The 27,991-nt window shown below is 49.5% G+C and overlaps 1 protein-coding gene across 1 annotated transcript; it reads right to left on the bottom strand.

The window, feature by feature from the left end:
• GTPBP4 (GTP binding protein 4) lies at positions 1-27,988 on the bottom strand. The gene is made up of 17 exons (XM_003988063.6): positions 27,834-27,988; positions 21,870-22,040; positions 19,192-19,295; positions 18,976-19,112; positions 17,043-17,143; positions 15,679-15,771; positions 14,450-14,641; positions 14,304-14,369; positions 12,243-12,332; positions 11,378-11,488; positions 9,682-9,759; positions 9,318-9,369; positions 8,834-8,934; positions 7,242-7,439; positions 5,900-5,965; positions 1,549-1,692; positions 1-664 (listed from the first exon to the last, which is right to left on the bottom strand). The coding sequence occupies exons 1-17, from the start codon at positions 27,879-27,881 to the stop codon at positions 512-514; spliced, it is 1,905 nt and encodes a 634-aa protein (XP_003988112.2). The 5' UTR covers positions 27,882-27,988; the 3' UTR covers positions 1-511.
• Positions 27,989-27,991: the final 3 nt, after the last annotated feature.

Below are 27,991 nucleotides of genomic sequence, written 5' to 3'. Positions count from 1 at the left end.
CACTTTCTTTCAGAAGTTTATTTTAGATAAACTAATTGAAAATAGATTGCAACGATGCACACGTTGTACAAAAAAACTAGAAAATAATCTAGCACTGGCATTCACTCTTACATTTGCAGGGCAGGGCCGCCAACCTTCTGCCCACGTCTGCAAGGAGATGCTTTCTTTGCGAGACAATACACATACACAAACCAAAGTTCCCTCTTGCAGAAAAAAGTAAGATTCTTCTCCATCAAAACAAAAATTTGCATCAATCAATCTTTCCAGTTTTGCAGACCTGAAGCAATCAGAACCCCAACAAATGCAGAAACCACAGTCGGCTCAAGGTGCCTTCCCATCATTGCGGTGACAAACGTCTCCCACACCTGCATACCCCAACGTACAGCAAAGCAACAAGCCCGTCAGGTATGTCATCGCAATTTTCAGTTTATAGTCAGGACTCCCGTTTCGTGAAACTGGGCCAGACCAGGAAACTAACAGTCTAGCCAAACCATCTCAGCTGCAGAGGACTCTACCTCCTGTCCTTTTTTCCGGCTTTCCTCTTTCCGGAGAGTAAGTGCTTGGGCTTCATATCAAACACATGTCTGTCTGCTTCTCCTTTCTTTCCCAGGCGGTTCATCTTCTTCTGAGCATTTTTCATCATAGTCTTGGCTTTCTTCACCATCTGGAAAGCAAAAGGACACACGTTAGCTGCTGAGTGTCTGTGTGCTTTTTCATTACCAGTTAAGAGCAGGTCTTAAGTGTCCAGATCTACTCTGTGAGAAGTGCTGGCAAGTCCCTCTGTGACCCACCGTGTCTGCAGGAACTCAACTGTCTGCACAATGAGAATGAAGATGGGAATGAATGTTATTTCTAGACAAGCTCTGTGCCTAGAAGAACCTGGGAGATTAGGGGATATCTGCTGTAACTCCCTCTTAGGGACACACGAGAAAACAGAACCAGCCCACGATACTATACTCATATCGGACAAACGATAATGCCAGTATTAAAATCCAGATTTCTAGAAGGAAAAGGCATGGTGGAAGGGAAATCCCAAGTTTCCATCAAGTAGACTGTTAGCCAGTTTATATACAGACTTTCTCTTGTACCTGAATTTTCAAAATGCTGAAACTAACAATTTTTGCGTTCATTTAATTTAAATAGTTTCAGCAAAAGAAACTGTGTACATCCAAAATGTCTTTCCTAAAAGACTGACCCAAACAGCTCCTTCTGGGCTGGGTCCCTGCAGGGTCTGGTTGTAAGGTGGGGGCTTGGGACTCCAGGTGCTGAGCAAGCACTGTTTCCTAGCTTGTTCCCGCATGGCTGGCCTGCGGCTCAGACCACCTGGTGCCCTATGACACCATGCTTCTGTCTACCCCTGAGAAAGGACGCCAGTAAAGAATGGTGCACCTAGGGAAGGGTCCAGAACACCCAGCTTGTCTCTCAGGGGCACAAGCACCCACCTACGGTCCCCACCTTCTACACAGTAGCTGCGGGTATGTGCCCTGAGCCCTGGAGTCATCAACAGTAGAGACCACTATTTTTTATCGCACATCACAGGGAACTAACCTTGACGTCCCGAAGGCCAGAGACATCCCGTGGAGTCCGAGAGCAGCTGCGGCTCCGGGTTACTGATGTGGGTGGAACAGAGTCATCTCGTTTTCTCTTCCTTGTAACACTCCGGGACCTTCTGGCCTGGACTGCATAATGGGCCTGGGAAGCATAAACAGCAAATTCAGTGCTGCCTGACCCCAGCCCGGCTCCCAGGCTTGGTGACAGACGAAATCACACCAACAAGGAGACAGAACACTCAGGAGTTCTTAATGCCATTATCAAATAAACTAAAGCTCTTTAAAATTATATAGTTGGGGCACTCACTTTCAAATGTCTCCTCTGTGTAAAGAGATTTCATACTATTCTTCCTTTCTAATATTCTCTTATACTCTAATGAACTTTTGCCTGCTACTAATTAAAAAAAAAAAATACACACACACATACACAGAGTTAACTTCACATTATTCGTCAAACATACTTTTTCACTTAACACGGCTGCTTTATGTTACAAGCGACTGTAACTCCATTAGAAACCGTTTACCTAACGCTGGCCATTCCTCAATGGTGTCCTTTCCCCTAGGTGGTGAAACTAGCATCCTAACTGCTATTTTCGCTGTAGTGTGTCCTCTCTCCCCAGCTTTAGGGCCATCTACCTGAACACAGGGACAGCCCTCAGGAAGCTCAGCGCTGAAGCGAAGCAAAGCCTGCCCCTGGGAGAGGCCGCTGTGCTCGCACTGGTGGGCGCCTCACTCACCCATGTCCTGTCCCCAAAGAACAACAAAACACCTGGACAGGAGCGCAGGCAGTTAGCCTGCAAAAACGAACAGTCAGAAGTCAGACGCTAATGGATGTTCATTAAAATAACGCTTCAGGGGCGCCTGGGTGGCTCAGTCAGTTGAGCGTCTGACTACGGCTCAGGTCACGATCTCGCGGTCCGTGGGTTCGAGCCCCGCGTCAGGCTCTGGGCTGATAGCTCAGAGCCTGGAGCCTGCTTCCGATTCTGTGTCTCCCTCTCTCTCTGCCCCTCCCCCATTCATACTCTGTCTCTCTCTGTCTCAAATATAAATAAGACATTAAAAAAAATAAAATAAAATAAATAAAATAACGCTTCAGGCTAGCAGTGTAGTCTCAAGCGTTTCTAATTAAAATCCAAATTAGTCTAACCCCTTTGGAAAGGACCTGTAACACAATTTGTCTTTTGATTTTGGTTATTCCAATTCTAGGAATGTTTTGAAAAAATAATCCAGAATATGAAAAAGTTATTTCAGACAAAAATGAATATGCTCCAGCATAATTTATCAAAAAAAAAAAAGACCAGAATTCCAATAGTTATCTGAAACCCCTTCTAGTCTTTGGGCTCCCAGGAAAACAGGTCTGAACTATTCACAACCTAAGCCCATCTTGTGTTGACTCAACAAACCCTCATGTATCTGGTCGCTAAACAGAACCTAAGATGCTCCATGAAGACTTCAGTCACCAAAATCAAAGTTCAAGTAAAAAATATAAAAAATAAGCTTATGTTTTATTCTCTGACATTCTATTCCAATTTGTATTCTTACCAGACACTAATTCCAATTTATTGTGTATTTCTTACACATCACCATATATTCTCAGTTAACAGCAAATGAATTTTTTAAAAATTAGATTTAGTATTTTATTCTGGAAAAATCATTTGACAATATTGAAGCTAAATATTAAGTGTACACCTAGAATTTAGTAAACTTAATTAAAAAAATCAGAATTATTTTAAGATTAAACAGCATTAAAAAGAGTGGACAAGGGAGGTTGGAGGGAAATGGGCCCACATAGTCTATGTGCTAGAGGTGGAGGACACATCAGGGACATCACACAAAATGCTCAGTGAGCCAAACAGAATGAATTGGTATGTGATGATTATTCATAGTGTTATGTATGCAACTGAAAATCTCACCAGTTTTCAAATGCTAGAGACTTCATGACTAGTGGCTGGATAAAGAACAAACAGTAACCTCCTAACACTCAAACTCTGTCATGTTCCCCAGAGGCAAAATGACATGCTAAATGTGAGCTTAGATATTTATTCATTTACTTATGTGTAGTATATTCCTTCTTCTTAGTAGCTTTTTTTCTCCACTATGTTTTTGTTTTTTGTTTTGTTCGTGGAGATGAAAATTGGCAATATGTAAGATTACTGAAGTATAATGATAGATTTTTGAGCACAGAAATGAGACCATTTAAAATATTTCCCTGCATATTTTTCATAATTGGGATGGACAAGAATATGTCATATAAAATTGGAAAAAAAAATTGGAAACTCAGATTTTACTAGTAGTGCATAGTGTCATTTAGATGGAATGTCAACTTCAAACAATGAGAAATTCATGTATTGGCTCTTTGAATTAAACTCAGTGGCTTGAGTTGAATTTACAGTAATGCCAAATAAATGGTTTTATGAAAACTGAAGAATTGTCTTTCCTATTTTCTACATTGTAAAATATCCTGTACCTTTTGCTTTTTCCCTTCAGACTATTCCAAATCTATCATTCAGCTATTAGTATGTTATCAACCTATTCTGGAATATACTTTGCTCTCAAAGTTGACTCTGTTGAAATTTCTTGGCAAGTTAACTTTTTTTTTTTTAATTTTTTTTTCAACTTTTATTTATTTTTGGGACAGAGAGAGAGCGAGCATGAACGGGGGAGGGGCAGAGAGAGAGGGAGACACAGAATCGGAAGCAGGCTCCAGGCTCTGAGCCATCAGCCCAGAGCCCGACGCGGGGCTCAAACTCACAGACCGCGAGATCGTGACCTGGCTGAAGTCGGACGCTTAACCGACTGCGCCACCCAGGCGCCCCGGCAAGTTAACTTTTAAAATAAAGCTTACCCTAAGACTTTTAAAAGTAAAAGTGGGCATCTATGTGGATAAACTAATATTAAATTCATTACCATCATGTAAAATTTCACAAGAGTTGATGATTATTTCATTTGAGATAAGATATGATCTTCACACCTGAGATAAGACCTCAGATGCAACCATAGTTAAAATTCTATTTTTTCATAGATACATCTTTCAATGCGTATGTCATTTAGAAAAATATCTTATATATAATAGGATTATTAAATTCTTCCTTTTATATAACATAAGTTGAAAATTCTTCCTCTTATAACAACGTAAGTTGAAAATTTTCTCAAATATTTGTTCCAAATTTTCTGGATTTTATAAATCATTTCCAGAAAAGTCTCAGGTATTTTGTTATAACTGTCTTTTGAATCAGTACTTAATGCTTTTTTTTTGAGTTCTATAACTTTGAAGATTATTATTATTTTCAATTATAACAGTGAATAAATTCTTTTTTTTTTTTAATTTACATCCAAATTAGTTAGCATATAACAGCAAATGAATTTCTGAACAGCAACCAAACTGAGGTCTAAAAGAAACTAAAATTTTTTACTCAAAAAAAAATGTGAAAAATTACCCCAAAATAAAAAACACTTGGGGCGCCTGGGTGGCTCAGTTGGTTAAGCGTCCAACTCTTGATTTCAGCTCAGGTCATGATCTCAGTTTTGAGCTCAAGCTCTGTCGCATGGAGCCTGCGTGGGACTTTCCCTCTTTGCCCCTCTCCTACTCACTCTCTCCCAAAATGAATAAACTTTAAAAAACAAAAAAATTTGCTTATACATCAGTGAAATATAGACACGATATACAGAATATGGTTATAACTACATCTTAAAGAAACAAAGATTAAAGCCCTCTGCAGAAAAAATTAAATAAAAAGATACACACGGCATGTTAACCTAGATTATTTTTGTGCACTGTGAACACAAGTCATTTCTTTTTCTTTGTTGTTTCTGGTATTTTTCGTATTTTCATTAACCTGAAACAGAATTCGATGTATACATACACAATGAAATATTAAAAAAAAAAAAAAAAAAAAAAAAAAAGAGAGAGAGAGAGAGAGACAAAGAAGAAAGTGCAGAGGCCACCTCGCATCATTGATGTTATTACTGAAACATCACCGTAATGCCCAGGAGCAGTCCGATGCTCAGGGATGACTTAATGCAAAACGATGGGAGTGTCCAAGGCATTCTTAAATTCTCACGTGGTGAACAAGAATGGAGTATGATGAAGACACCCCTGCATTAGCAGCACAGTCCCTTGAGCTGAGTGTCCTGAGCTGTCCCACGGGGCATATGGACAGCAGTGGGACACACCCGTTCCATTCTCAGCCAGCCACTTCCAGTGACACTCCTCAACAGACATACTCAAAGTTCATATCTCTTCTTTGATCACATCTGTAACCCCCCAGGTTTCTAAAAGTCTAGTTTTCGAAGGCAAAGCTGTACATGTCCACATACGTATGTGACTGAGACCATCTGCATGCACTTACATTGTCTTTGTCATCCATGTCAACACCGAGACTGCGCATCTCACTCTCCAAGACTTTCCGCTGAACCTGAACACAGGGGAAAAGGTATGTTTTAAGAAAAATTAGTTGGTAAGATGCTTAAAAAAAATTTCACAGGAAAATGTACCTTTTACAATTATCTATGATATGTTTCTTTTAAAAATTATATCTTTTAGGGGCGCCTGGGTGGCTCGGTCGGTTAAGCATCCGACTTCGGCTCAGGTCATGATCTCACGGTCCGTGAGTTTGAGCCCCACGTCGGGCTCTGTGCTGACAGCTCAGAGCCTGGAGCCTGTTTCAGATTCTGTGTCTCCCTCTCTCTCTGCTCCTCCCCTGTTCATGCTCTGTCTCAAAAATGAATAAACGTTAAAAAAAAAAAGAAATTATATCTTTTAATTGGGCCCATGTTCATGTTTTTGGACAGTTCATCACTGAAGCCCATGGAAACCAATATCTCCCAGGCTGTGACTATGTGCAAGACGACATACACTTCACGCCCTTGAATTCTGCACAACTCTGCAAGGGTCTCTGCATGCAAGGATCACTGACGCTGAGGTCACATGACATGCCCCAAGATGCAGACTCCAGCGACAGCAGCTTCTCCCAAACTCACTGAGCGCCACTGGGGAAACAGATGGAGGTCTTGCTTACCAAGAACAACTCATTTGCCATCATGTGAAAAGAGTACTTCAGACACACTAATGCGAAAGGTATCTGCCCTAACCATCATCCTGTCTTTGGGAAGCTTACCCCCCGCTGTCACATCCTGTGGTTTGAGGGTGACCACAGGACCTGGCCTCACCTGCCACCCTGACAAAAGCATGGGGCAGGAGAGAAAAAGACCTACAAAGATGGAGCAGAGACTGAAAAGAATTCTGACATCATTTGAGCCATTTGTGCCTGAAGTGTGACTCTCCCTGTCCTAACTAGTCACAGGAGCTAACATGTTGCCTGAGGATTTAAGCTGCCTTGCGTTAGGTTTCTGTAAATTGCAAAGAGGAGCACTAACTAGTAAAGAAGTTAATAAGAACATGTTAAATGATGGCTTTACTGTCACAAATTACGAATCACAACCTCAATCTGCACAACTGCAGAGAGGCTGAACCCAACAATGCTGAGCCTGGATGTCAGCAGGAAGAGTGCCATCAGCAGAATAAAAAGATCAGGGCTCGACCAACCTCAAAAGTCAGTACGTATCACCAAACCAAGTACGTGCAATCCCATGGCCACGTCTGTCTAGGCTGACATGCTGCTTTTAGCAGGGCTGTGCAAGAATCCAAAGCTGCAGAAACCTGTCCTGCTGCTCTGGAAACACAGAACTTGCCTTCTTAGCGGTTCGAGGCATCCTGGGCCCCTGTGTGTTCTTCTCCTTGGACTGCAGAATTTTCAACTTCCTTTTTTCCCGAATTTGCTTTGCCAGCTGGCGGATCTCCACCATCTCCTCGTCCTCGCTGTCGGATTCGCTGTCATATTCGCCTGCTGCCGTTCTCAGCTCTTCTTCTTTTTCTAACTCCTCCAATTTCTTGAAAAGGAATTAAACAAACTCAATAATGAAAACCTCGTGAGCGTAGCCACGTTCATGTGCCTCTCGGGGGCAGTAAGCGCCCACACCTGGCTCCACACAGGATGCCCCAGAACTCAGCTCCCAGCAAACGGCATCTGGGAGGAAATGAAGACCGTGCAGCACTAAGCCCACGGCACCCTGTGAGCGCTTCTTGTCTCCTTCTCTTCACCAATTACTCCAGACATCGAGGGGACACGTGCACATGACACCTCTCTCGTTCCCCAGCACTCCCAACAGACCCAGGACAGAACCTCCGTCCTTGAAGAACTAAGAACTCATCTATGTGAGCTGACATAGGCCTCCAATATCCCATTTATCCATTCTGAGGCCATCCTCAAACACAAGCCAACACAAGCCAACACCACAGCTGGCTGTACAGTTCAAATAAAAAGAAGTTACAGGGTGCCCGGCAGGCTCAGTTGGTGGAGCATGACTCTTGATGTCAGGGTTCTGTCTTCAGGCCCCACACTAAGTATACAGATTACTTAAAAAATAAAATCTAGAAAATAAAAGAACAAATTATGTACGCACGAATACACTCTATAACCAAGCAAAGAAACCCTGACAGCAATGCCGCAGTCAGATGCGGCCATGCCTTGGCTGATGTGAAAAGCACGGAGGGAGGGAGGTGGGCAGGAACGGGCAGGCCAGTTGCAGGCTGCGAACCCACAGGCTCAAAATGGACATCACTCAGAGAGCAACAACGAGGAGGCACATGTAGAGTATGAAGGAGGCTGTGACCTGGCTCCTGAGCCAGGAGCATGGACCGTGCGTGAGCAGAGCACAGGTGCACGCTCGGACACAGGCAAGGAGGAGAACCAAGCACCAGAGAGTACAGAGGATTCAAGGGAAGGAGGAACAGGAACAGGGATGAGGAGGTTCATGTAGGGTTTCCTCCTTGGAGACCCGCAGACTGAAATGGTACAAGGGCAGCATCCGGGAAGGAAATGAGGGAGTGTTGACGGGAAACAGTGTTTTTTCAAAAAGCTTCGCTGAGGAGAGAAAGGCAGCAGAGCAATGAAAGAAGGACCCAGGGCTTAAGAAAAGTTTTGTTTTTAAAGTGAAAGGACCCGTGGACACCACAGGCTAAGCAAAGCTCCAGGAGAGGAGAACAGGCTGGGTTGGAGGACAGGGGCTCGTGGCCACCGGAACGCACCTGCCCCACAGAGGCGGCCGTGGCCGAAACCGCACAGGGAGCAGAGCCTTGGAGGGAGAGGCTGTTAGTGATGGCTGGAGAAGCTCACAGTGCATAAGGAATAAGGGCAGCACTTACGGCCGGGCAGACAGCTGTGGTTGTGCGATCAGGGACACAGAAGTAATAAAAATCACATAATACAACAGGAGACACAAACCTGCATGATGTCGGGGTCGATGTAATCAGCTATATTGTGGCCTTCCCAGATCTCAGGTATCTTATCATGTTTCTCAGAAGAGTTCATTAGATCCCAGTACTCTGAGGTTGAAAAAAAAGTTATGTTCGCTGCAGTTTTTAATACCTTCAAGCACCACGTGCCCAAAATGAGTTCTTACACACATCGCTCCATGAAGACAACAGAGCACCTGCACATAACACCCCAGAACAGCACAGCAGAGAGTCTCCAAATACCTCCTGGGTCGCCCAGCACCTTGGGACCACGGGCCGAGCGGGGGCAGGGGGGACAAAGGCAGCAGTGGCCCCAGCACCTGCACCATGCACGCTGCAAACCACCCTCCTCCTGAAGCCACAGAACCACACACACACAGCCTCATCTCTAAGAAAGAGATGAAGGTACAGCCACAGGGCAAGAGGGCACTGAAGCCCTCCCACAGCGTCCCGACAGGGATGCTGGCCCTTACTCTGAAGGTCCAAGATGTAGTCGTCTCCCAGCTCTACTTCAAGGTCTCGTTCCTGAAACCAAAGAACAGATAACTCTCATCAGCTCCTGCCAGCATTCCAGGCGCATGAACGCCAGGCACCCCCTTGCCCCAGGAGACAGCCTCTGCCCTAAGCTGAGAGCCCGTCCCTCTAATGCCTGTGCAGCCGGCTATTCCCGGCTGGCTCTACGGCTCACATCCATGCAGTGTCCACAGCCACCTCCCTCCCACTCACAAGGGAAGGGGCCTTCGTCGGCCACAGCTGCGGTCACAGAGCCTGAGGGTAAAGGCCAGGACACCTTCAGTGCACACACATGGCCTTCTGCACCCGCGAGAGTAGACCTACCCGCTTCTTCCTGGGCTCCCCAATGTCCATTCTCTTCCTGCGCGCCACCACTCCCTCAGGGATGAAAGGGGGCCTTTCCTGAGGAGACATCACCAGAAAGAGTGACATGAAACACCTTGCTGAATGCAAAAGGAACATGAGAGTGAAAAGCCAGAGGCACGCTCTCCGTCTGCAAGGGCAAGGTGAAGCCAGACCAACTCAGAACCAACAGACTGGGGGGCGGAGCAGGGCCAGCTGGGCACGGAAACCAGGAAGACTCCACAGCTGATCCAAAGTTTATCTAGAAAAAATAAACACCAAGACTCTCGAGAAAATTATGAACAAAAGAAGTGATACAAGAGAAAAACAAAGCAGACAACAGAAATCTAGACACGAAGCAAGTCCATACAAGAAGGCAACGAAAACATACAGTATTCGAATCTCAGTCCTGAGATTAAGGACTAGCCAGGCAAAAACAGAGCTGGGTGGCTGCTTCCACCTGCTGCCTAAGAACAAATCAACTGCAAGACTGAGCAAAAACTTCTGTTCAAAACAGGTAAAATTAGATAATTAAGTACAGGACAAAGTATAGGAGAAAAATATTATCAAGATATTTTTGGAATGAACGGGAGGTCTTTCTATGCAGGACACAAAACCTAGTTACCATAAAAAAATATTAATATTAGCTAACAGCATATATTAGAAAATTACTAAATATTCATAGCATATATTAAAAACATATAATTTCTTTGAAGCTGAGAAAAAAAACCCAAATCAAAAAGCAAATGAAAAAAAAAAAAAAATCCACAGAACATACAAGAGTCTGGGGGTGCCTGAGTGGCTCAGTCAGTTGAGTATCTGACTCTTGACCTCAGCTCAGGTCTTGGTATCAGGGTTGTGAGTTGAGCCCCACAAAGGGCCCCAATTTGGGCATGGAGCTTATTTAAAAAAGAACATATAAGAATCTGATTTCCTTAAGATAAAAATTGTAAATTAAACGAGTAAAAGATAAATGACCTGAGAAACTAATAGGCCAGTAAGTACATGAAAAATGCAGGCTTGGCAGGGCACCTGGCTGGCTTGCTCAGTGGAGCCTGCAACTCTTAATCTCAGGGTTGTGAGTTCAAGCCCCATGTTGGGTGTAGAGATTATTCAAAAATAAACTGTTCAAAAATTTAAAAAAATGCTTGCCTGAACTGATCATTAAAGGAACCACCGATTAAACTGACAGCAGCCAATGATGAGGGGACGCGGAGCATATCCCAGGAAGGCATTTCTGGGAGACAATGTCATTCTCAATGGCCTACTGAAAACTCACTCTGCAAATAAAAGACTTATGCACAAAGACATGCGACAGAGCACTGTTTGTAACAGCAAGAAAACAGAATAATTTTAAAGAATGTAATACACTTTTATGTTTAAATTTTTTTAAAAATATGCTCATACACCAGAAAGATTTATGGGAACATCAAGACAGTTACCAGTAACTATGTCTGGTGGAGCGAGCAGCAGGCTCTACCTTGGCACTTTTATACTTCAGGACACAACTGTTACTCTGGACGAGAAACTCAAGCCCACTATGATGCCCACAGGGGTGGATGTGCGCACACGGCGCCCACGAGCCTCACCCATGAGCCCTGCATGAGGCAGGTGCTGGTGTGTGCGGACAGAGGGCATAGGCATCTCGCTCCCAAGTTCCTGGGAAGGGCAGCCTCACCTTGTCATCTCTCTTGCTTGGCATGGCCAGATGCAGCCTGTTCAGCACCTCATTCACTTTATTTCCTTTCATTTTGGTTTCAACCCGATGCGCCAGAAGTCTGTCACAAGCCTGGGAAGGTGAGAAAACGGGACATGACTCACAAGGCACCCACCTTCTGGGCTGGAGGTGGGGGTGTGGGAGAGGAACCAGACTCCGCAATAACCAGCAGACTGTGTTCCAAGCTTTGGGCCCCGCTTTGCGCTTTTCCTCAGGAGTCACATCCACTGGTGCTATCTTGGGGATCACCCCAAGATCCAGGTGACCCCCCGGGGGCAGACCACACGCTCAGGAGGGAGCAGGCCTCTCCCTTACCAGGCCAGGCCCAGGCTGGGGCAGCACCCCATGTCCCATCTGGGCTTGCCTCCACCACCAGTCACCCTCGCGCCGTGTTCCCTAGCCAGGTTCAAGGCCCACCCTGGGCCCTGGAGCAACAGCGCCAAGCCAACCAACAGCATCAGACCCTGCCATCTCTTTTCCTTTCAGGTAAAAATAACAAGGACGTAAAATGATCAGAATCGCATGTGAAATCTAACAGGAAATGTCTCTTTTCTTGTTTTTTTTTTCCCTGCTTCTGAACAAGTTTCACAGTACAGCTGGCACAGACATCCTGGCAGGTCAAGAAGGGCAGCAGGCTGTGCACGAGGTTCAACCCCCTTGGGGAGGGAGTCAGATCATCCCTCTAAACCCCCTGTTTGGACTGGGTGGGATGGGGGAAACCAGGGCTCAGTGTGGCGCACACGCTCTCCAACCTGGACGGAAAGCCTCTCCCCACGGCAGACACCTCTCACGAGAAAGGCAGTATAGGTGTGGATGGAGCACTGACCTCAGTTTTCACCTGAATAACCCCTTCCTCCGTCAGGGTGCTAGTCTCAATCACGGGGAATCCTGCGGCCTGCAAATCTGCAAATATTTTCTGCAGAGACAGAAGGAAAACAAGAGAGCCATTATTTATTTCTACTTCCCTACAGACAACTCTTACTGCTCTTCATGTAGGGATCAGAAATGCGAATTAGCCTGGCCGTGGCTCATTTGCAAATTCTTCTAAAGGACGTTTCCCCAAAATGTTGATTCCACCCCATATTATTCTGTGACAAAGAAAATACTACTGGGAGAATCAAACCAGACTACAAAAGCAAACCAGAAGCTCTCTGGAACATTCTGTGAGATGTTACCTTCTAAAAAGGAGCAAGATACAAAACTTTTAAGATGTTTTCAATACTACTTTTAAATAAAATGCATAGAGTCTGCAGCCTAAGAGAATTCCTTAGAAAACAATACAAAAATGAATAAATCACTGCACTCCAAAGGTGGGGCTTCACTTGCGTAGCTCTTCACCAAGGCCACCTCATTCAGATGTAGGGGGCCAATCCTGTGACAGGTAAGCTGCTCATGAACAAGGTCAAACACCTTTACTACAGGCTCCCACTTACCAATTAGACTTCCACCTCTCCTGGAAACAGCAGTGGTCCTGGGCAACAGCGGGATCTGACAGCTAACCCCACCACCGACCAGCATGTGATGCAAGCCACTGTGCCTCTACCTGAGCTAGCCGTAACCATGTTCCTCACGTGGTGCCACTCCACGGTCAGAGCACAGATGGCGTACACAGGGCAGGCTGCAGGCCACGCCCTAGTGTTAACCCAACAGTCACATCGCAACGGCATCCGCCACCCACTGGCTTTCAGATTTTTCAATCTGCCTGATGACATCACTGACTGGTAGCCCAGCAATGCAGCAACTGCCACCGGTGACTCCAGGATGGAGACCTCACCCCATCACAGCTGGCAGACGGTGAAACCCAGACACGTTTCAACCCGAAGCTTGAGCACTTGGTCCAACACTCACCCTAACCTTTGGTCGTCACAACCCAAACCCCGTCTGTAGCTTCCAAAGTGATTAACCTAAAAAACTGAAATTACTTAATAGGGATCTGAGTCCTTTCAAACAAGTGAATTCTCTGATATCAGTGGTTACCTAGTTAGTAACTTGATGAACATGCTGCAGTGCCCATTAAACCAGTACAGCTGTTTAAAACCCTCTCACCAGGTATTAAGACATCCAACCAGCATGAGACAGGTGCCAGGAAGAGACCCTCTACACAGAGCTGGTCGGTGGCACATGCCCCAGGAGACGCAGCCACATCAAGATTACTCTAGCGCACTGGTTCTTAAAACTCGAGTGTCACCCACCACGCGGGGTGCCTCCCAGATTGGCCCTGTAGGCCTGGGTGCGTCCAAGAATCTGAGAACCTCTGTTACTAGTGCCAACCTTCTCCAGGCAGTTATCCCCAAAGTGCCTATTACAGAGAGCTGCGGGGCCACGTGTGGGTGGAAAATGAGGGCTAACCACCTTACCTGCCTCGTGGAAAACACAGCGAACACTATGTACTCACAGTTCTGGCAAGTTTACAGGTGCCCCTTCTTCATCATTCACTCCACGCTTACCTCCCAAACTCATTTCCCCCACAAATGTGTGTGGCAGGCACGTGACACCCCCCCCCCCAACCTCCCCTCCCCAGGAACCTCCTCTGGAAGCGCGGCTCTGGGCAACCAGCCGGCAGAGACCCAAAGGGCCAAAGCCCGTCTGAAGGCGCTTTGCATCCTCCAGGCACCAAGGTCGGAGAACAGTCGCATCCTAAAGAAGCACAAGACCTTTCTGGGGTTAAACACACCGTCCTGTCAAATGCACAGGTACTTGCACAGCCTCCAAGAGCAGAGGACAGAAAATGTCAGGTGTAGTTTGCCACTAACAAACCACTGAGGGAATTATCTCAACTGTGGAATAATAATCTTTACTAGTATTGCTGAAATTCCTTCTCAGCTTTCGTTGTCTGCAAATAAACTTAGAATTAGTACGTAAGACTCAAAACATTCAGACAGTTTACCTGATCGTCTTCAGAAAGTCCAGCTATCCGCTTCACATCACATTTGTTTGCTACAACTATAAGAGGCTGGAACAGGGAAAAAAAAAATGAAATGATTATCCTCGCGGCACAGGCTATGAATGGCAAACACCCGTCCCCACACGCACCTTGTTGATGAAGAGAGGTTTGATGTTCTGGAACAGCTCCAGCTGCTCCCTCAGCCCGTGCCCACACTGCTCGGACAGATCCATCACGTATAGGACCGCGGCGCGCAGGTGAGCCAGGGCCGTGATGGCCTGCATCTCAATGGTGTTCCGATCCTCCAAAGGGTGGTCCAAAATCCCGGGAGTATCAACAACCTAAGCGTCAGGTCTGTTACTCCAAAGCACATATACCCACAAATTTCTTGCCCAGCATATCCTGGAGGTGACTCACATACCCAACCCGGCCCTCTCAATACTAGTAAATAAGACGTGGGTCTCCCGACTGACATAATGAAAAAAGCAATGATGGAACAGTACCTATTCTTTAAATATTACAAAAAAGGGGGGGATGAGTCGACCCTGCAGAGCTCACTGAAGAACCAGTCAATGACTTAGAGAAAAGGACTCCTCTCTTTTTTTTTTAAAGTAATTTTTGTTAATGTTTGTTTATTTTTGAGAGAGAGAGAGCACGAGCAGAAGGGCAGAGAAAGAGGGAGACACAGAATCCGAAGCAGGCTCCAGGCTCTGAGCTGTCAGCACAGAGCCCGACGTGGGGCCCGAACTCACGAGCTGTGAGATCACGACCTGAGCTGAAGTCGGATGCCCAACCGGCTGACCCACCCAGGCGTCCCCCTACCTTTTTTTTTTTTTTAAACATATGCTCTATGCCAAACATGGGGCTAGAACTCATGACCTACAGATCAAGAGTTGCACACTCTACTGACTCAGCCTACTGGGTGCCCCGACAGAGAGAACAGAACTGGCAAACACTCCCAGGTGTTAGGAATGACTTTATCATTTACAAAATTAAATTCAACTGTGGAAACTGCCCCATGCTTTTAAGTGGCTAATGCACGTCCTTTCTAAGGACAGGGTCAGAAACGACAAGGAGACTCTGGTTTCATGAGAAGCACCACTGCTAATGTGATGTAGCCATCTGCTCTGGCAGCTGGCGGCTTCCCGAGTTCTCGCAGAAAAACAAGCACTGCACTCGGGCAGCCGCGAAGCTTGGGAGTTTTCTTCATGAGGACATTCCTGGTGACCCCGAGAACCTGTCCCATCCCTTCGGAGTCTTCCTGTAAGTGTACTGGGACCTGGGGAGAGACTATAGTTCTTCAGGGACCACCAAAATCAAACCCCATTCACAAAACCACCCAGACGTGACCCCCATGTCTGATGGTGGGAACGCTCACCTGCCAACGCAGGTACTTGTAGTCCATGTGCCCCACAAACAGGGATTTGGTCGTGAACGCATAGGGCTGGACGTCCACGTCGGCTCTCGTCACCTGAAACAAAACAACGAAAACTTCCACAATCACACGAGCTCCAAACCTTATTCCCGGTCAAAGAAGGTAAATGTGGCACCTATACGTTATGGAGACTAATGATTTCGGCAGTAAGACAAAACAACCAAACAGAGAGCGAGAGAGCTCCCATGATTACACTCCTGATGTCAGAAGCTGCTGCTGACAGACGGACAGGCTCCACTTCCTCACGCCACCAGGCGAGGCCAGGACACAAGAGTCCAAATACGGGACGGGGAGGGGAGGAAGGCCCAGCACCGGGAGGGTACCCATCAGCTTCTGCTCTGCTCTACCCCAGCCCCACTAATGACCCACAGAACTTGCTGTGAAGACAGACTTGATCTACACTGCTGATGCGGGGCCCACCAGCCACACGTCCCCATGAACTCTTGAGATGTGATCAGTGCAATGTAGGAACTGACCTGTTTGTTGTTTAATTTTATTCAAGTGGCCAGTGGCTTAGCGCCACAGCACTGGCTCACGAGCATCTGAGACATCGGCCCAGACACCGCAGAGCTTCAGCCTGTCACGTCAGCACAACTCGGGGACAAAATAAAAACCTGCAAATGGGCTTCAAGTGAAAGTGCTCCTGGCAGCAAACACCACACATATGTAACTGTCATTGTCTGGCACCTGAGCTGTTGTTGGTTGTGAACTGACATTTTATTTTATCTACTTATTTATGAACCGACATTTTACATGCGGTTTCTACTCTGTTCAAGTCCTTCAAACTCAGCCAAGTGGTCTTGAAGCACCAAGTTACTAAATAAAGAGCACCCTCGAGTCCCAATTAATGAACTCACTCAAATCAAGAGCAACTCAGCCACTTCCCACTACGGGGACCAAATACTTGATGTGAGCAGTGACACATCAACCAGTGACATTCACGTAGTGCCTCAGGAAGCCCGCTTCAGTGAGTGCAGCCTGCCACGGTAGACCCCAGCGCCCCTGGCACTACCACCCCCAGATGAGGCTGAGACAGTACGTCCTGGGAAAGGCTCTCTGTGTTAACAAAACCGGACTTAATATCTCAAATCCCTTAGAAACTTATGGAATGCATACTAGAACAGAAATAGCAGCCGAAACCTAGATTTAGACAGTGTCAGTCCTCCCTTCAAGTAAACGGCTATTTAAGCCGACAACAGTGCTGACAGACTAACCGGCTGGCCATCCTCCAGCCCACACGGCAGGACATAGCAGCCCTTGGGTCTCAGGTCCTCGGTCATTTGCATTATCACCAGACACATACTAACCTTATTGATGAAGCTGGACTTGCCGACATTCGGGTACCCACACAGGAGCAGGGTCCTCGTATTCGGGTCAATAGTTGGCAGACGGGACAGATGCTGACGCACTATGGGAAATAACATGTGCTTGATTTCTTAAGAGCAATTAAGAAACTCAAACTTTAAGAACTGCTTCACTTAGCTGTACTCCTGGCCCATGGTTATACTAACCCCACTCCAAAATTTACAATGTGAGCGACAGAAAAAGTATGAATAGAAAAAAGATTGCCTGCAGAGGCACCAGAGCACACAGCAGCGTACTTCCCGACTCTGGCTGTACCCACAGTCCTATTCAATAGGTCAAAAGTGGGGCCAGAAACACACATCTAAGTGGTGCCCAGACCGCTCTTACTAAGTGGGATATTTGGAAAGCATTTTTGAAGCAAGTGTGCATGCCACCACTTCCTGCCAAGGCATTGGGCTAGTTCCACGCAACGACTAGGTGCATCATCTGCAAGGCGGTGACACCATGAGGCAACCCTCAAGACTAAACAAAACAGATCGCTGGAAGCACTGGCAAAGCAGTCAAGTACTACAAGCTTGTCGCAAATCATTTGTAAGATGCCAGGAAAGGGGGAACAAACCCAGAGGACTCGAGAACACTTCAGCGTAAAAATCTATGCATAGAGGCAAATACCTGTTTCACTAGAAATACTACTTTAATTCAGAACCGTCCTCTTTAATTAAACTATCATGTAACAAAGCTGGAGTGGCAATTTCATGCTAACACATATTGCAAAGCTTTTATTTTATTTAGTTTTTTAAAGTTTGAGAGCGAGTGTGTGCGTGTGCACACACACATACATGCATGCATGAGTGGGGGAGGGGCAGAGAGAGAGCGAGAGAGAAAGAGAGAGAGAGAGAGAGAGAGAGAGAGAGAGAGAGAGAGAGAGAGAGAGAGAGAGAGAGAGAGAGAGAAAGAGAATCCCAAGCAGGATCTGCACTGTCAGCATGGAGGCTTATGTGGGGCTCAATCTCATGAACTTCAAGATCATGACCTGAGCTGAAATCAAGGGTCGGACGCTTAATTGACTGAGTCACCCAGGTGCCCCTCTTTTATTTGAGAGAGACAATGTGTGTGAGTGGGGGAGGGGCAGACAGAATCTTAAGCAGGTTTCATGCTCAGTGCAGAGCCCAGCATGGGACTTGTTCCCACGACCCTGGGATCATGACCTGAGCCAAAATCAAAAATCGGATACTCAATCAACTGAACCACCTAAGCGCCCCAGATATTGAAAAGCTCTTAAAATTTTTTTTTAAACTTTACTTTTAAATTTATTTTTTAATGTTTGTTTATTTTTGAGAGAGAGAAAGAGCACAAGCAGGAAGGGGCAGAGAGAGAGAGGGAGACAATCCCAAGCAGGGCTCCACCCTGTCAGCACAGAGCCCAACACGAGGCTGAACCCCACTAACTGTGAGATCCTGACCTGAGCTGAAACCAAGAGTCGGATGCTTAACCGACTGGCCACCAGGCGCCCCAAGTCCTTTTAATAGAACAAACAATTTATGGGGCAGCTGGGTAGCTCAGTCAGTTAAGCTTCTGACTTCAGCTCAGGTCATGATCTCAAGGCTCATGGATTCAGAGCCTGGAGCCTGCTTCGGATTCTGTGTCTTTCTCTTCTGCCCCTCCCCTGATCGTACTGTCTCTCTCTCTCTCAAAAATAAATACATAAACATTTTAAAAAATTGTACTAGTAATTCATAAGCATTTTAAGCACCAGCTGCTTTTTCAGTAATAACTAGCCTGTCAGAGTTTCTCAAAGGATGGGTAAGGAATGGTTTGATCCTGTTGGGTCTAAAATAAAACAAAAAAGAGCACCCTAAAAATAAGTTCTTGACAAGAACCGAGTACCTTAACAGCACACACTAAACACTGTCCTTGCTTACGTAAAAGAGGTACCTTGTTCCAAATACTCCAAGCTCTGCTTCTGTCTTTTGATGATTGTACACATCCGGCCGAGGGCGGCTCGCTTCAGCTGCTTGCAGCGGTAGAGAGAGTCTCCGTATTTCATAAGCCGCACATAATCCTTAGCCACGCTTAAAGAAATAAAAAGATATAAGATACTTTTCACCTCAGGCAATAACTTAAAAGATACTGTATTAAAAGATACCTTACTTGTCCACTAAATTTTTGGCAATATTTATTTGTCCCAAGGCCAGCTTGTAATGGTCCTTGTCATAGAGAATGTTCATCAAATCAGCATAAAATGGATGGATATCCTAAAACAGAAAATAAAGCGGTCATTCTGGGACAGGTTTCTCATCCCCATGTGTCAATAATTCTTGAAGAATAGTTTTGAAGTATGTCCTGCCTTTTCCACGCTCTTCAAACCCCAGATCTCCTCCCCGGTCCATTCTCCTGACTGAGGACTGTTTAGAGTTCAGGGGTCGCTTCTGCCTGCCCATCTAGCCTGGGCCCCAGACTGATCCCCCTTTACCTCATCTGCAGGTCTCCATTTGTGCACCAGACCCCCTGCCCCTCCTACTCAAGACCTGAAACCAGGCCTGCAAACACGCTGTCATTTCCCCCTCAGCTCTAACAGTTGGAAAGCTCCCTGAACCCACAACCCTTCCGTTCCTTTGCTCCCCTTCTTGGGGAAGGTCACGGAGAGGTACTGGCTCTTCTTCCTTTGAACCCAGTGTAGTCCGAATCGTGTCCACCCGTCCTTTAGAGCGGCTCATCAGATCAGCTCCCTCCCCGAACTCCTTTCATCTTACCAGAGCGTTCCACAGCACCAGACAGCTGACCACTCACGCTTCCTGGTGCTTTCCATTCAACTGGCCTCTGGGACCAACTGTCTGGCTCTTCTCTCCCCTCGCCGCTCCTCAAACTCCCTCGCTGGCTTATGCTTCCACCCAACATTAAACATCAGAGTTCCTAGGAGCACTTTTCTCTCCAGGTTCAGCTCCTAGGTGACCTCACGTGGATCTAAAGGCACTGATGGGTTCCTGAGTGCCACTGCATATCTCCAGACCACACCTCTCACAGAGCTCCAGACTACTCCCACTTCTGCTCAGACACCTTACCAGAATCTCAGACCAACGCGTCCAAACCACCCCCTTCCTCGTCCTCAAAATGCCCCACTTCCCCGTCTGGATGGATGGCAACTGCAAGATGCCCAAGATGCCACGAGCAAGTTCAGCTCTTCCAACCTCCACCAGCTGTTCACGTCGGTGCGTCAACCTTCAAGTGGTCTCCTAACCCCATAGGCCACGCATCCTCTAAAAGAGAAGTCAAAGCTCGGCACGTCCCACACTCAACTTGGAAGGTTTCCCTAACAACAGAACTCGAGCCCTGTACCAGGCGGCTCACCGACTCACCATCTCTGACTCATCTCCAGGTACCCTCCCTCTCACACACCCTGATGGGTCTTCCCGTTTGAGACCTCACACTCTGTGCCTCGGGGCCTCTGCACCTGCTGCTTCTGTGCCTACAGTGCTTCTCTCTAGGCAGCCCTGCAGCTCCTTTCCTTCAGATCTCTGCTGCAAACTCTAGAGATTTCTAGGTTTACAACCTTTCCCCTCACTAGACGAGGACAGGGACTTATTACTACTGTGTTTCCAGGGCCTAGATAAGTACCTGAGACATATCAATTATTCCATGAATGTAACTATGCTAACCTTCTGCTCTAAAATTCTTGGATAGCTAACGTTAAAAAAAAAAAAAAGAAAAAAGGAATACAATGTTCACAATTTAAATGTATTGTATTAAAAAATGATACCAAGGATGAAAAAGATAAAACTTCTTACAAAGAACCACAAAAATCTGGTGCTAATTAGTTCAAAGCATTTTTTGCCCACATCAGGTGTTTCCAAATATCACACCAGTTTCCAATCATCTTCCTCTTCTGATTCTTTCTAGGTAATTTCTAGGGTACCCACCCTTTCCCAACAAACTATCCACCCATTCAACGAGCCTCTACTGAGCACCTACAGCATGCCCAGGAGACACGTGTAAAGTTAAGTGCCTGTCCGCTAGCAGAAATCTCTACTCTTATTTTAAACACATCTGTAATTTTTTAAACAAACTACTGTCACCTTAAATAAATATAAAAGAAACTCTTGTCACATAAACCAACTTTTGCCTCCTGGCTTAACCTAGCTTTACGGACTATCTGGGGACAGTGGCCAATTTAGGCTCTCACCCTGCACTGTGGAGCCCACCCCAAATAACCCTGCAGCAGTGTTCTCCTACACGGGGATTTCACGAGCAGTGTCTGCTCTTGGCTTTCCACGGCTTAATCAACAGGTAAACTCTCTATGCTAGAGAGTGAAGACTTCAACTCTTTTAGCTGAATGCAGAAGTCACAGCTCCCCCAGGCAATTTCTTCCCACCAGTCAACAGAGAGGACAGTGCTGAACTGACCATCACTGGCTGATGAAACAAACAGTGGTGGACCTCAGGCCACTGCTACAACCTGAGGCCACAAAGGAGCCTTGGAAAGAGGAAGCCCATACAGGCTGGTGAGCTGCCAGGTTCACAATCCATAGCTTTTATAGAGCTTGGGTTGGTGCCTGCAATCCTAGAAGTTACCAAAAAAAAAAAAAAAAAAAAGGTGGCGGAGATAGCTTTGGGCCCTTTTATATGGAGTTTAGTTTGGGGGAAAGGAAGAATAGTAAGGAATAAAAAAAAAAAACCTGTGTTCTTTTCCCAGCTTTGCCATGAACTCACAAAGTCTGACCAGTGAATAATTTTGTTTCCTTCATTATCTGTCAGATAAGTACACAAACTGGCTATAAATTATCTGAAGGCTCACATTGATATTGCCATATGTGTCCCCCAGAATCACTTACATCCAATTTGGGGAAATCTGTTAGAATCTGTGAGAGTCTGTCATGGTAATTTTGTTGAGTAAATTTGACTTTCCTCATGTAAAAATGTCTAATGCGGTGAATTTGGTAATGTTTATGTATCACTGTTGGAGTCTTCCGTTGAGTCTTCGATAACGTCAGGTCAATAAAGTCCTGTAATTAAATAAGAGACAGTACACCAAAAATGTTTATTTTCTATCCACTTATCTGAAACCTCAAAAACCAACAATTAACAATACCATATATTTTAAACTACAAACACTTTTCCTAACTAAATCTTTACTCTTTTATATCCAACTTGGTTCATGTTCATAGTTTTTGGCTTTTAAAAAACATTTAGCAGATGGCTGCCTAAATAAATTTTATCCCATATTAAAAAAAAAAAAAATGTTTACTCAGAGAAAAAGAGACACGGAGACACACGAGCGAGCGGGGAAGAGCAGAGAGAGAGGGAGACAGAGAATCCCACATGGTCAGTGCAGAGTTTGATGCGGGACTCGATCCCACAAACTGAGATTGTGACCTGAGCTGAATCAGAGTGGGACATGCAACTGGCTGAGCCACCCAAGGAGCCTCGTCCCACACTTTCTTAATCCCACCTGTATTTCCAATACCTAGAACCCTCTGAAACTTTAGTCATATAACTCAAGCATAAACCAGAAAAAATATTAAAGGGAAAAAATTCTGCAATTCAATCCACGTATCTTTGACTTTGGAAGTACATTAAATAAGTACACCTAGGTGTGGAAAGTGACTGAGAATGTACACGACTCTGGCTCGTGTACCCAGGGCAAACAGAGACATCAAGCCCAGAGGCCTCCCCTATCCCCTCCATTAGCGGAGTCTAGGAATCCGTAAGACGCCAGTTCAAAACCCTGACCTACTTCACGAAGTTTTCCCTGACCCACCCCACCTCTTGGGGAGGAACCTCTCCTCTCTAGGAAGGACCCCAAGGTCTGGAGAAGATCCCTGACACTCAAGGAGTAGACACTCACCTCTGGGGAAGGACCCTGACATCAGAGGACGAACATTCACCCCTGAGGACGGACCCTGACCCCTGAGGAGGGACCCTGACGCCTAAGGAGGGACCCTGGCCCCTGAGGAAGGACCCTGACACCTGAGGACGGACCCTGATGCCTGAGGACGGACCTTCACCCCTGGGGACGGACCCTGACGCCTGAGGCCAGAACCTTAACCCTGAGGACAGACCCTGACCCGTGAGGAGGGACCCTGACGCCTGAGGAAGGACCTTTACCCCTGGGGACGGACCCTGATGCCTGAGGAGGGACCCTGATGCCTGACCGGGCCTTCACCCCTGAGGACGGACCCTGACCCTGAGGAAGGACCCTGATGCCTGAGGAGGGAACCTGATGCCTGAGGACGGACCTTCACCCCTGGGGATGGACCCTGACTCCTGAGGAGGGACACTGGCCCCTGAGGAAGAACCCTGACCCCTGAGGAGGGACCCTGGCCCCTGAGGACAGACCCTGACGCCTGAGGACGGACCCTGATGCCTGAGGAGGGACCCTGACACTTGAGAAGGGACCCTGATGCCTGAGGCCGGACCTTCACCCCTGAGGACGGACCCTGACGCCTGAGGAGGGACCCTGGCCCCTGAGGAGGGACCCTGATGCCTGAGGCCGGACCTTCACCCCTGGGGACGGACCCTGACGCCTGAGGAGGGACCCTGACACCTGAGAAGGGACCTTGATGCCTGAGGCCGGACCTTCACCCCTGAGGACGGACCCTGACGCCTGAGGAGGGACCCTGGCCCCTGAGGACGGACCCTGATGCCTGAGGCCGGACCTTCACCCCTGGGGACGGACCCTGACGCCTGAGGCCAGAACCTTAACCCTGAGGACAGACCCTGACCCGTGAGGAGGGACCCTGACGCCTGAGGAGAGACATGGCCCCTGAGGAGGGACCCTGATGCCTGAGGAGGGACCCTGACACTTGAGAAGGGACCCTGATGCCTGAGGCCGGACCTTCACCCCTGAGGACAGACTCTGACACCTGAGGAGGCACCCTGACGCCTGAGGACGGACCCTGACACCTGAGAAGGGACCTTGATGCCTGAGGACGGACCTTCACCCCTGAGGACGGACCCTGACCCTGAGGAGGGACCCTGGCCCCTGAGGAGGGACCCTGATGCCTGAGGCCGGACCTTCACCCCTGGGGACGGACCCTGACGCCTGAGGAGGGACCCTGACACCTGAGAAGGGACCTTGATGCCTGAGGACGGACCTTCACCCCTGAGGCCGGACCTTCACCCCTGGGGACGGACCCTGACGCCTGAGGACGGACCCTGACACCTGAGAAGTGACCTTGATGCCTGAGGACGGACCTTCACCCCTGAGGCCGGACCTTCACCCCTGGGGACGGACCCTGACGCCTGAGGCCAGAACCTTAACCCTGAGGACAGACCCTGACCCGTGAGGAGGGACCCTGACGCCTGAGGAGAGACAATGGCCCCTGAGGAGAGACCCTGATGCCTGAGGAGGGACCCTGACACTTGAGAAGGGACCTTGATGCCTGAGGACGGACCTTCACCCCTGAAGACAGACTCTGACACCTGAGGAGGGACCCTGATGCCTGAGGACGGACCCTGACACCTGAGAAGGGACCTTGATGCCTGAGGACGGACCTTCACCCCTGAGGACGGACCCTGACCCTGAGGAGGGACCCTGATGCCTGAGGCCGGACCTTCACCCCTGGGGACGGACCCTGACGCCTGAGGCCAGAACCTTAACCCTGAGGACAGACCCTGACCCGTGAGGAGGGACCCTGACGCCTGAGGAGGGACCCTGGCCCCTGAGGAGGGACCCTGACGCCTGAGGCCGGACCTTCACCCCTGAGGACGGACCCTGATGCCTGAGGCCAGAACCTTAACCCTGAGGACAGACCCTGACCCGTGAGGAGGGACCCTGACGCCTGAGGAAGGACCTTTACCCCTGGGGACGGACCCTGATGCCTGAGGAGGGACCCTGGCCCCTGAGGAAGGACCCTGATGCCTGAGGAGGGACCCTGGCCCCTGAGGAGGGACCCTGATGCCTGACCGGGCCTTCACCCCTGAGGACGGACCCTGACCCTGAGGAAGGACCCTGATGCCTGAGGAGGGAACCTGATGCCTGAGGACGGACCTTCACCCCTGGGGATGGACCCTGACTCCTGAGGAGGGACCCTGGCCCCTGAGGACAGACCCTGACGCCTGAGGACGGACCCTGATGCCTGAGGAGGGACCCTGACACTTGAGAAGGGACCCTGATGCCTGAGGCCGGACCTTCACCCCTGAGGACGGACCCTGACGCCTGAGGAGGGACCCTGGCCCCTGAGGAGGGACCCTGATGCCTGAGGCCGGACCTTCACCCCTGGGGACGGACCCTGACGCCTGAGGAGGGACCCTGACACCTGAGAAGGGACCTTGATGCCTGAGGCCGGACCTTCACCCCTGAGGACGGACCCTGACGCCTGAGGAGGGACCCTGGCCCCTGAGGAGGGACCCTGATGCCTGAGGCCGGACCTTCACCCCTGGGGACGGACCCTGACGCCTGAGGAGGGACCCTGACACCTGAGAAGGGACCTTGATGCCTGAGGCCGGACCTTCACCCCTGAGGACGGACCCTGACGCCTGAGGAGGGACTCTGGCCCCTGAGGACGGACCCTGATGCCTGAGGCCGGACCTTCACCCCTGGGGATGGACCCTGATGCCTGAGGCCAGAACCTTAACCCTGAGGACAGACCCTGACCCGTGAGGAGGGACCCTGACGCCTGAGGAGAGACATGGCCCCTGAGGAGGGACCCTGATGCCTGAGGAGGGACCCTGACACTTGAGAAGGGACCCTGATGCCTGAGGCCGGACCTTCACCCCTGAGGACAGACTCTGACACCTGAGGAGGGACCCTGACGCCTGAGGACGGACCCTGACACCTGAGAAGGGACCTTGATGCCTGAGGACGGACCTTCACCCCTGAGGACGGACCCTGACCCTGAGGAGGGACCCTGGCCCCTGAGGAGGGACCCTGATGCCTGAGGCCGGACCTTCACCCCTGGGGACGGACCCTGACGCCTGAGGAGGGACCCTGACACCTGAGAAGGGACCTTGATGCCTGAGGACGGACCTTCACCCCTGAGGCCGGACCTTCACCCCTGGGGACGGACCCTGACGCCTGAGGCCAGAACCTTAACCCTGAGGACAGACCCTGACCCGTGAGGAGGGACCCTGACGCCTGAGGAGAGACAATGGCCCCTGAGGAGGGACCCTGATGCCTGAGGCCGGACCTTCACCCCTGGGGACGGACCCTGACGCCTGAGGACGGACCCTGACACCTGAGAAGGGACCTTGATGCCTGAGGACGGACCTTCACCCCTGAGGCCGGACCTTCACCCCTGGGGACGGACCCTGACGCCTGAGGCCAGAACCTTAACCCTGAGGACAGACCCTGACCCGTGAGGAGGGACCCTAACGCCTGAGGAGAGACAATGGCCCCTGAGGAGGGACCCTGATGCCTGAGGAGGGACCCTGACACCTGAGGAGGGACCCTGACGCCTGAGGACGGACCCTGACACCTGAGAAGGGACCTTGATGCCTGAGGACGGACCTTCACCCCTGAAGACAGACTCTGACACCTGAGGAGGGACCCTGACGCCTGAGGACGGACCCTGACACCTGAGAAGGGACCTTGATGCCTGAGGACGGACCTTCACCCCTGAGGACGGACCCTGACGCCTGAGGAGGGAACCTGATGCCTGAGGCCGGACCTTCACCCCTGGGGACGGACCCTGACACCTGAGGCCAGAACCTTAACCCTGAGGACAGACCCTGACCCGTGAGGAGGGACCCTGACGCCTGAGGAGGGACCCTGGCCCCTGAGGAGGGACCCTGACGCCTGAGGACGGATCCTGACGCCTGAGGCCGGACCTTCACCCCTGAGGACGGACCCTGACCCTGAGGAGGGACCCTGGCCCCTGAGGAGGGACCCTGATGCCTGAGGCCGGACCTTCACCCCTGGGGACGGACCCTGATGCCTGAGGCCAGAACCTTAACCCTGAGGACAGACCCTGACCCGTGAGGAGGGACCCTGACGCCTGAGGAAGGACCTTTACCCCTGGGGACGGACCCTGATGCCTGAGGAGGGACACTGGCCCCTGAGGAGGGACCCTGACACTTGAGAAGGGACCTTGATGCCTGAGGACGGACCCTGACGCCTGAGGAGGGAACCTGATGCCTGAGGACGGACCTTTACCCCTGGGGACGGACCCTGACGCCTGAGGACGGATCTTCACTCCTGAGGAGGGACCCTGACGCCTGAGGAGGGACACTGGCCCCTGAGGACGGACCCTGACACCTGAGGAAGGACCCTGACGCCTGAGGAGGGACACTGGCCCCTGAGGAAGGACCTTGACACTTGAGAAGGGGCCCTGATACCTGAGGACGGACCTTCACCCCTGAGGACGGACCCTGACACCTGAGGACGGATCTTCACTCCTGAGGAGGGACCCTGACGCCTGAGGAGGGACACTGGCCCCTGAGGACGGACCCTGACACCTGAGGAGGGACCCTCACACCTGAGGAGGGACAATGGCCCCTGAGGAAGGACCCTGACGCTTGAGGAGGGAACCTGATGCCTGAGGACGGACCTTCACCCCTGAGGAGGGACACTGGCCCCTGAGGACGGACCCTGACGCCTGAGGAGGGACCCTGATGCCTGAGGACGGACCTTCACCCCTGAGGACGGACCCTGACGCCTGACGCAAGGGCCTGAAGAAGGAGCCTTGCTGCCTGGGGGAACCCCTAACCCCGAAGGGCCCTCATCTGGGAGGACGTGGCCTGGGAGGAGAGGCAGCCCGGAGCAGGCGACCCTTGTCCCATCCCCGAGTTACGGGCCGGGCTCTCCCAGTCCCCCGACAGGGAGAGGCGAGGGCGTATGAGCCCTCGCGGCCGCCTACCTTGGCGGACGGCACCACCGTGATCTTCTTGAAGTTGTAGTGCGCCATGCCAGCTGCCACACACGAGGGAACGCTGACGGATGCGTGGGACTTCCGCCGGAGAGGGCGGGACTACCGCCTTCGCGTCACTTCCGGTATCTCCTTGCGGCCCTGCCCCC

Source organism: Felis catus, chromosome B4 (genome assembly GCF_018350175.1).
Source record: "Felis catus isolate Fca126 chromosome B4, F.catus_Fca126_mat1.0, whole genome shotgun sequence".
In the NCBI taxonomy this organism is placed as follows: domain Eukaryota; kingdom Metazoa; phylum Chordata; class Mammalia; order Carnivora; family Felidae; genus Felis; species Felis catus.
This window is presented reverse-complemented; position numbering and strand designations above follow the sequence as displayed.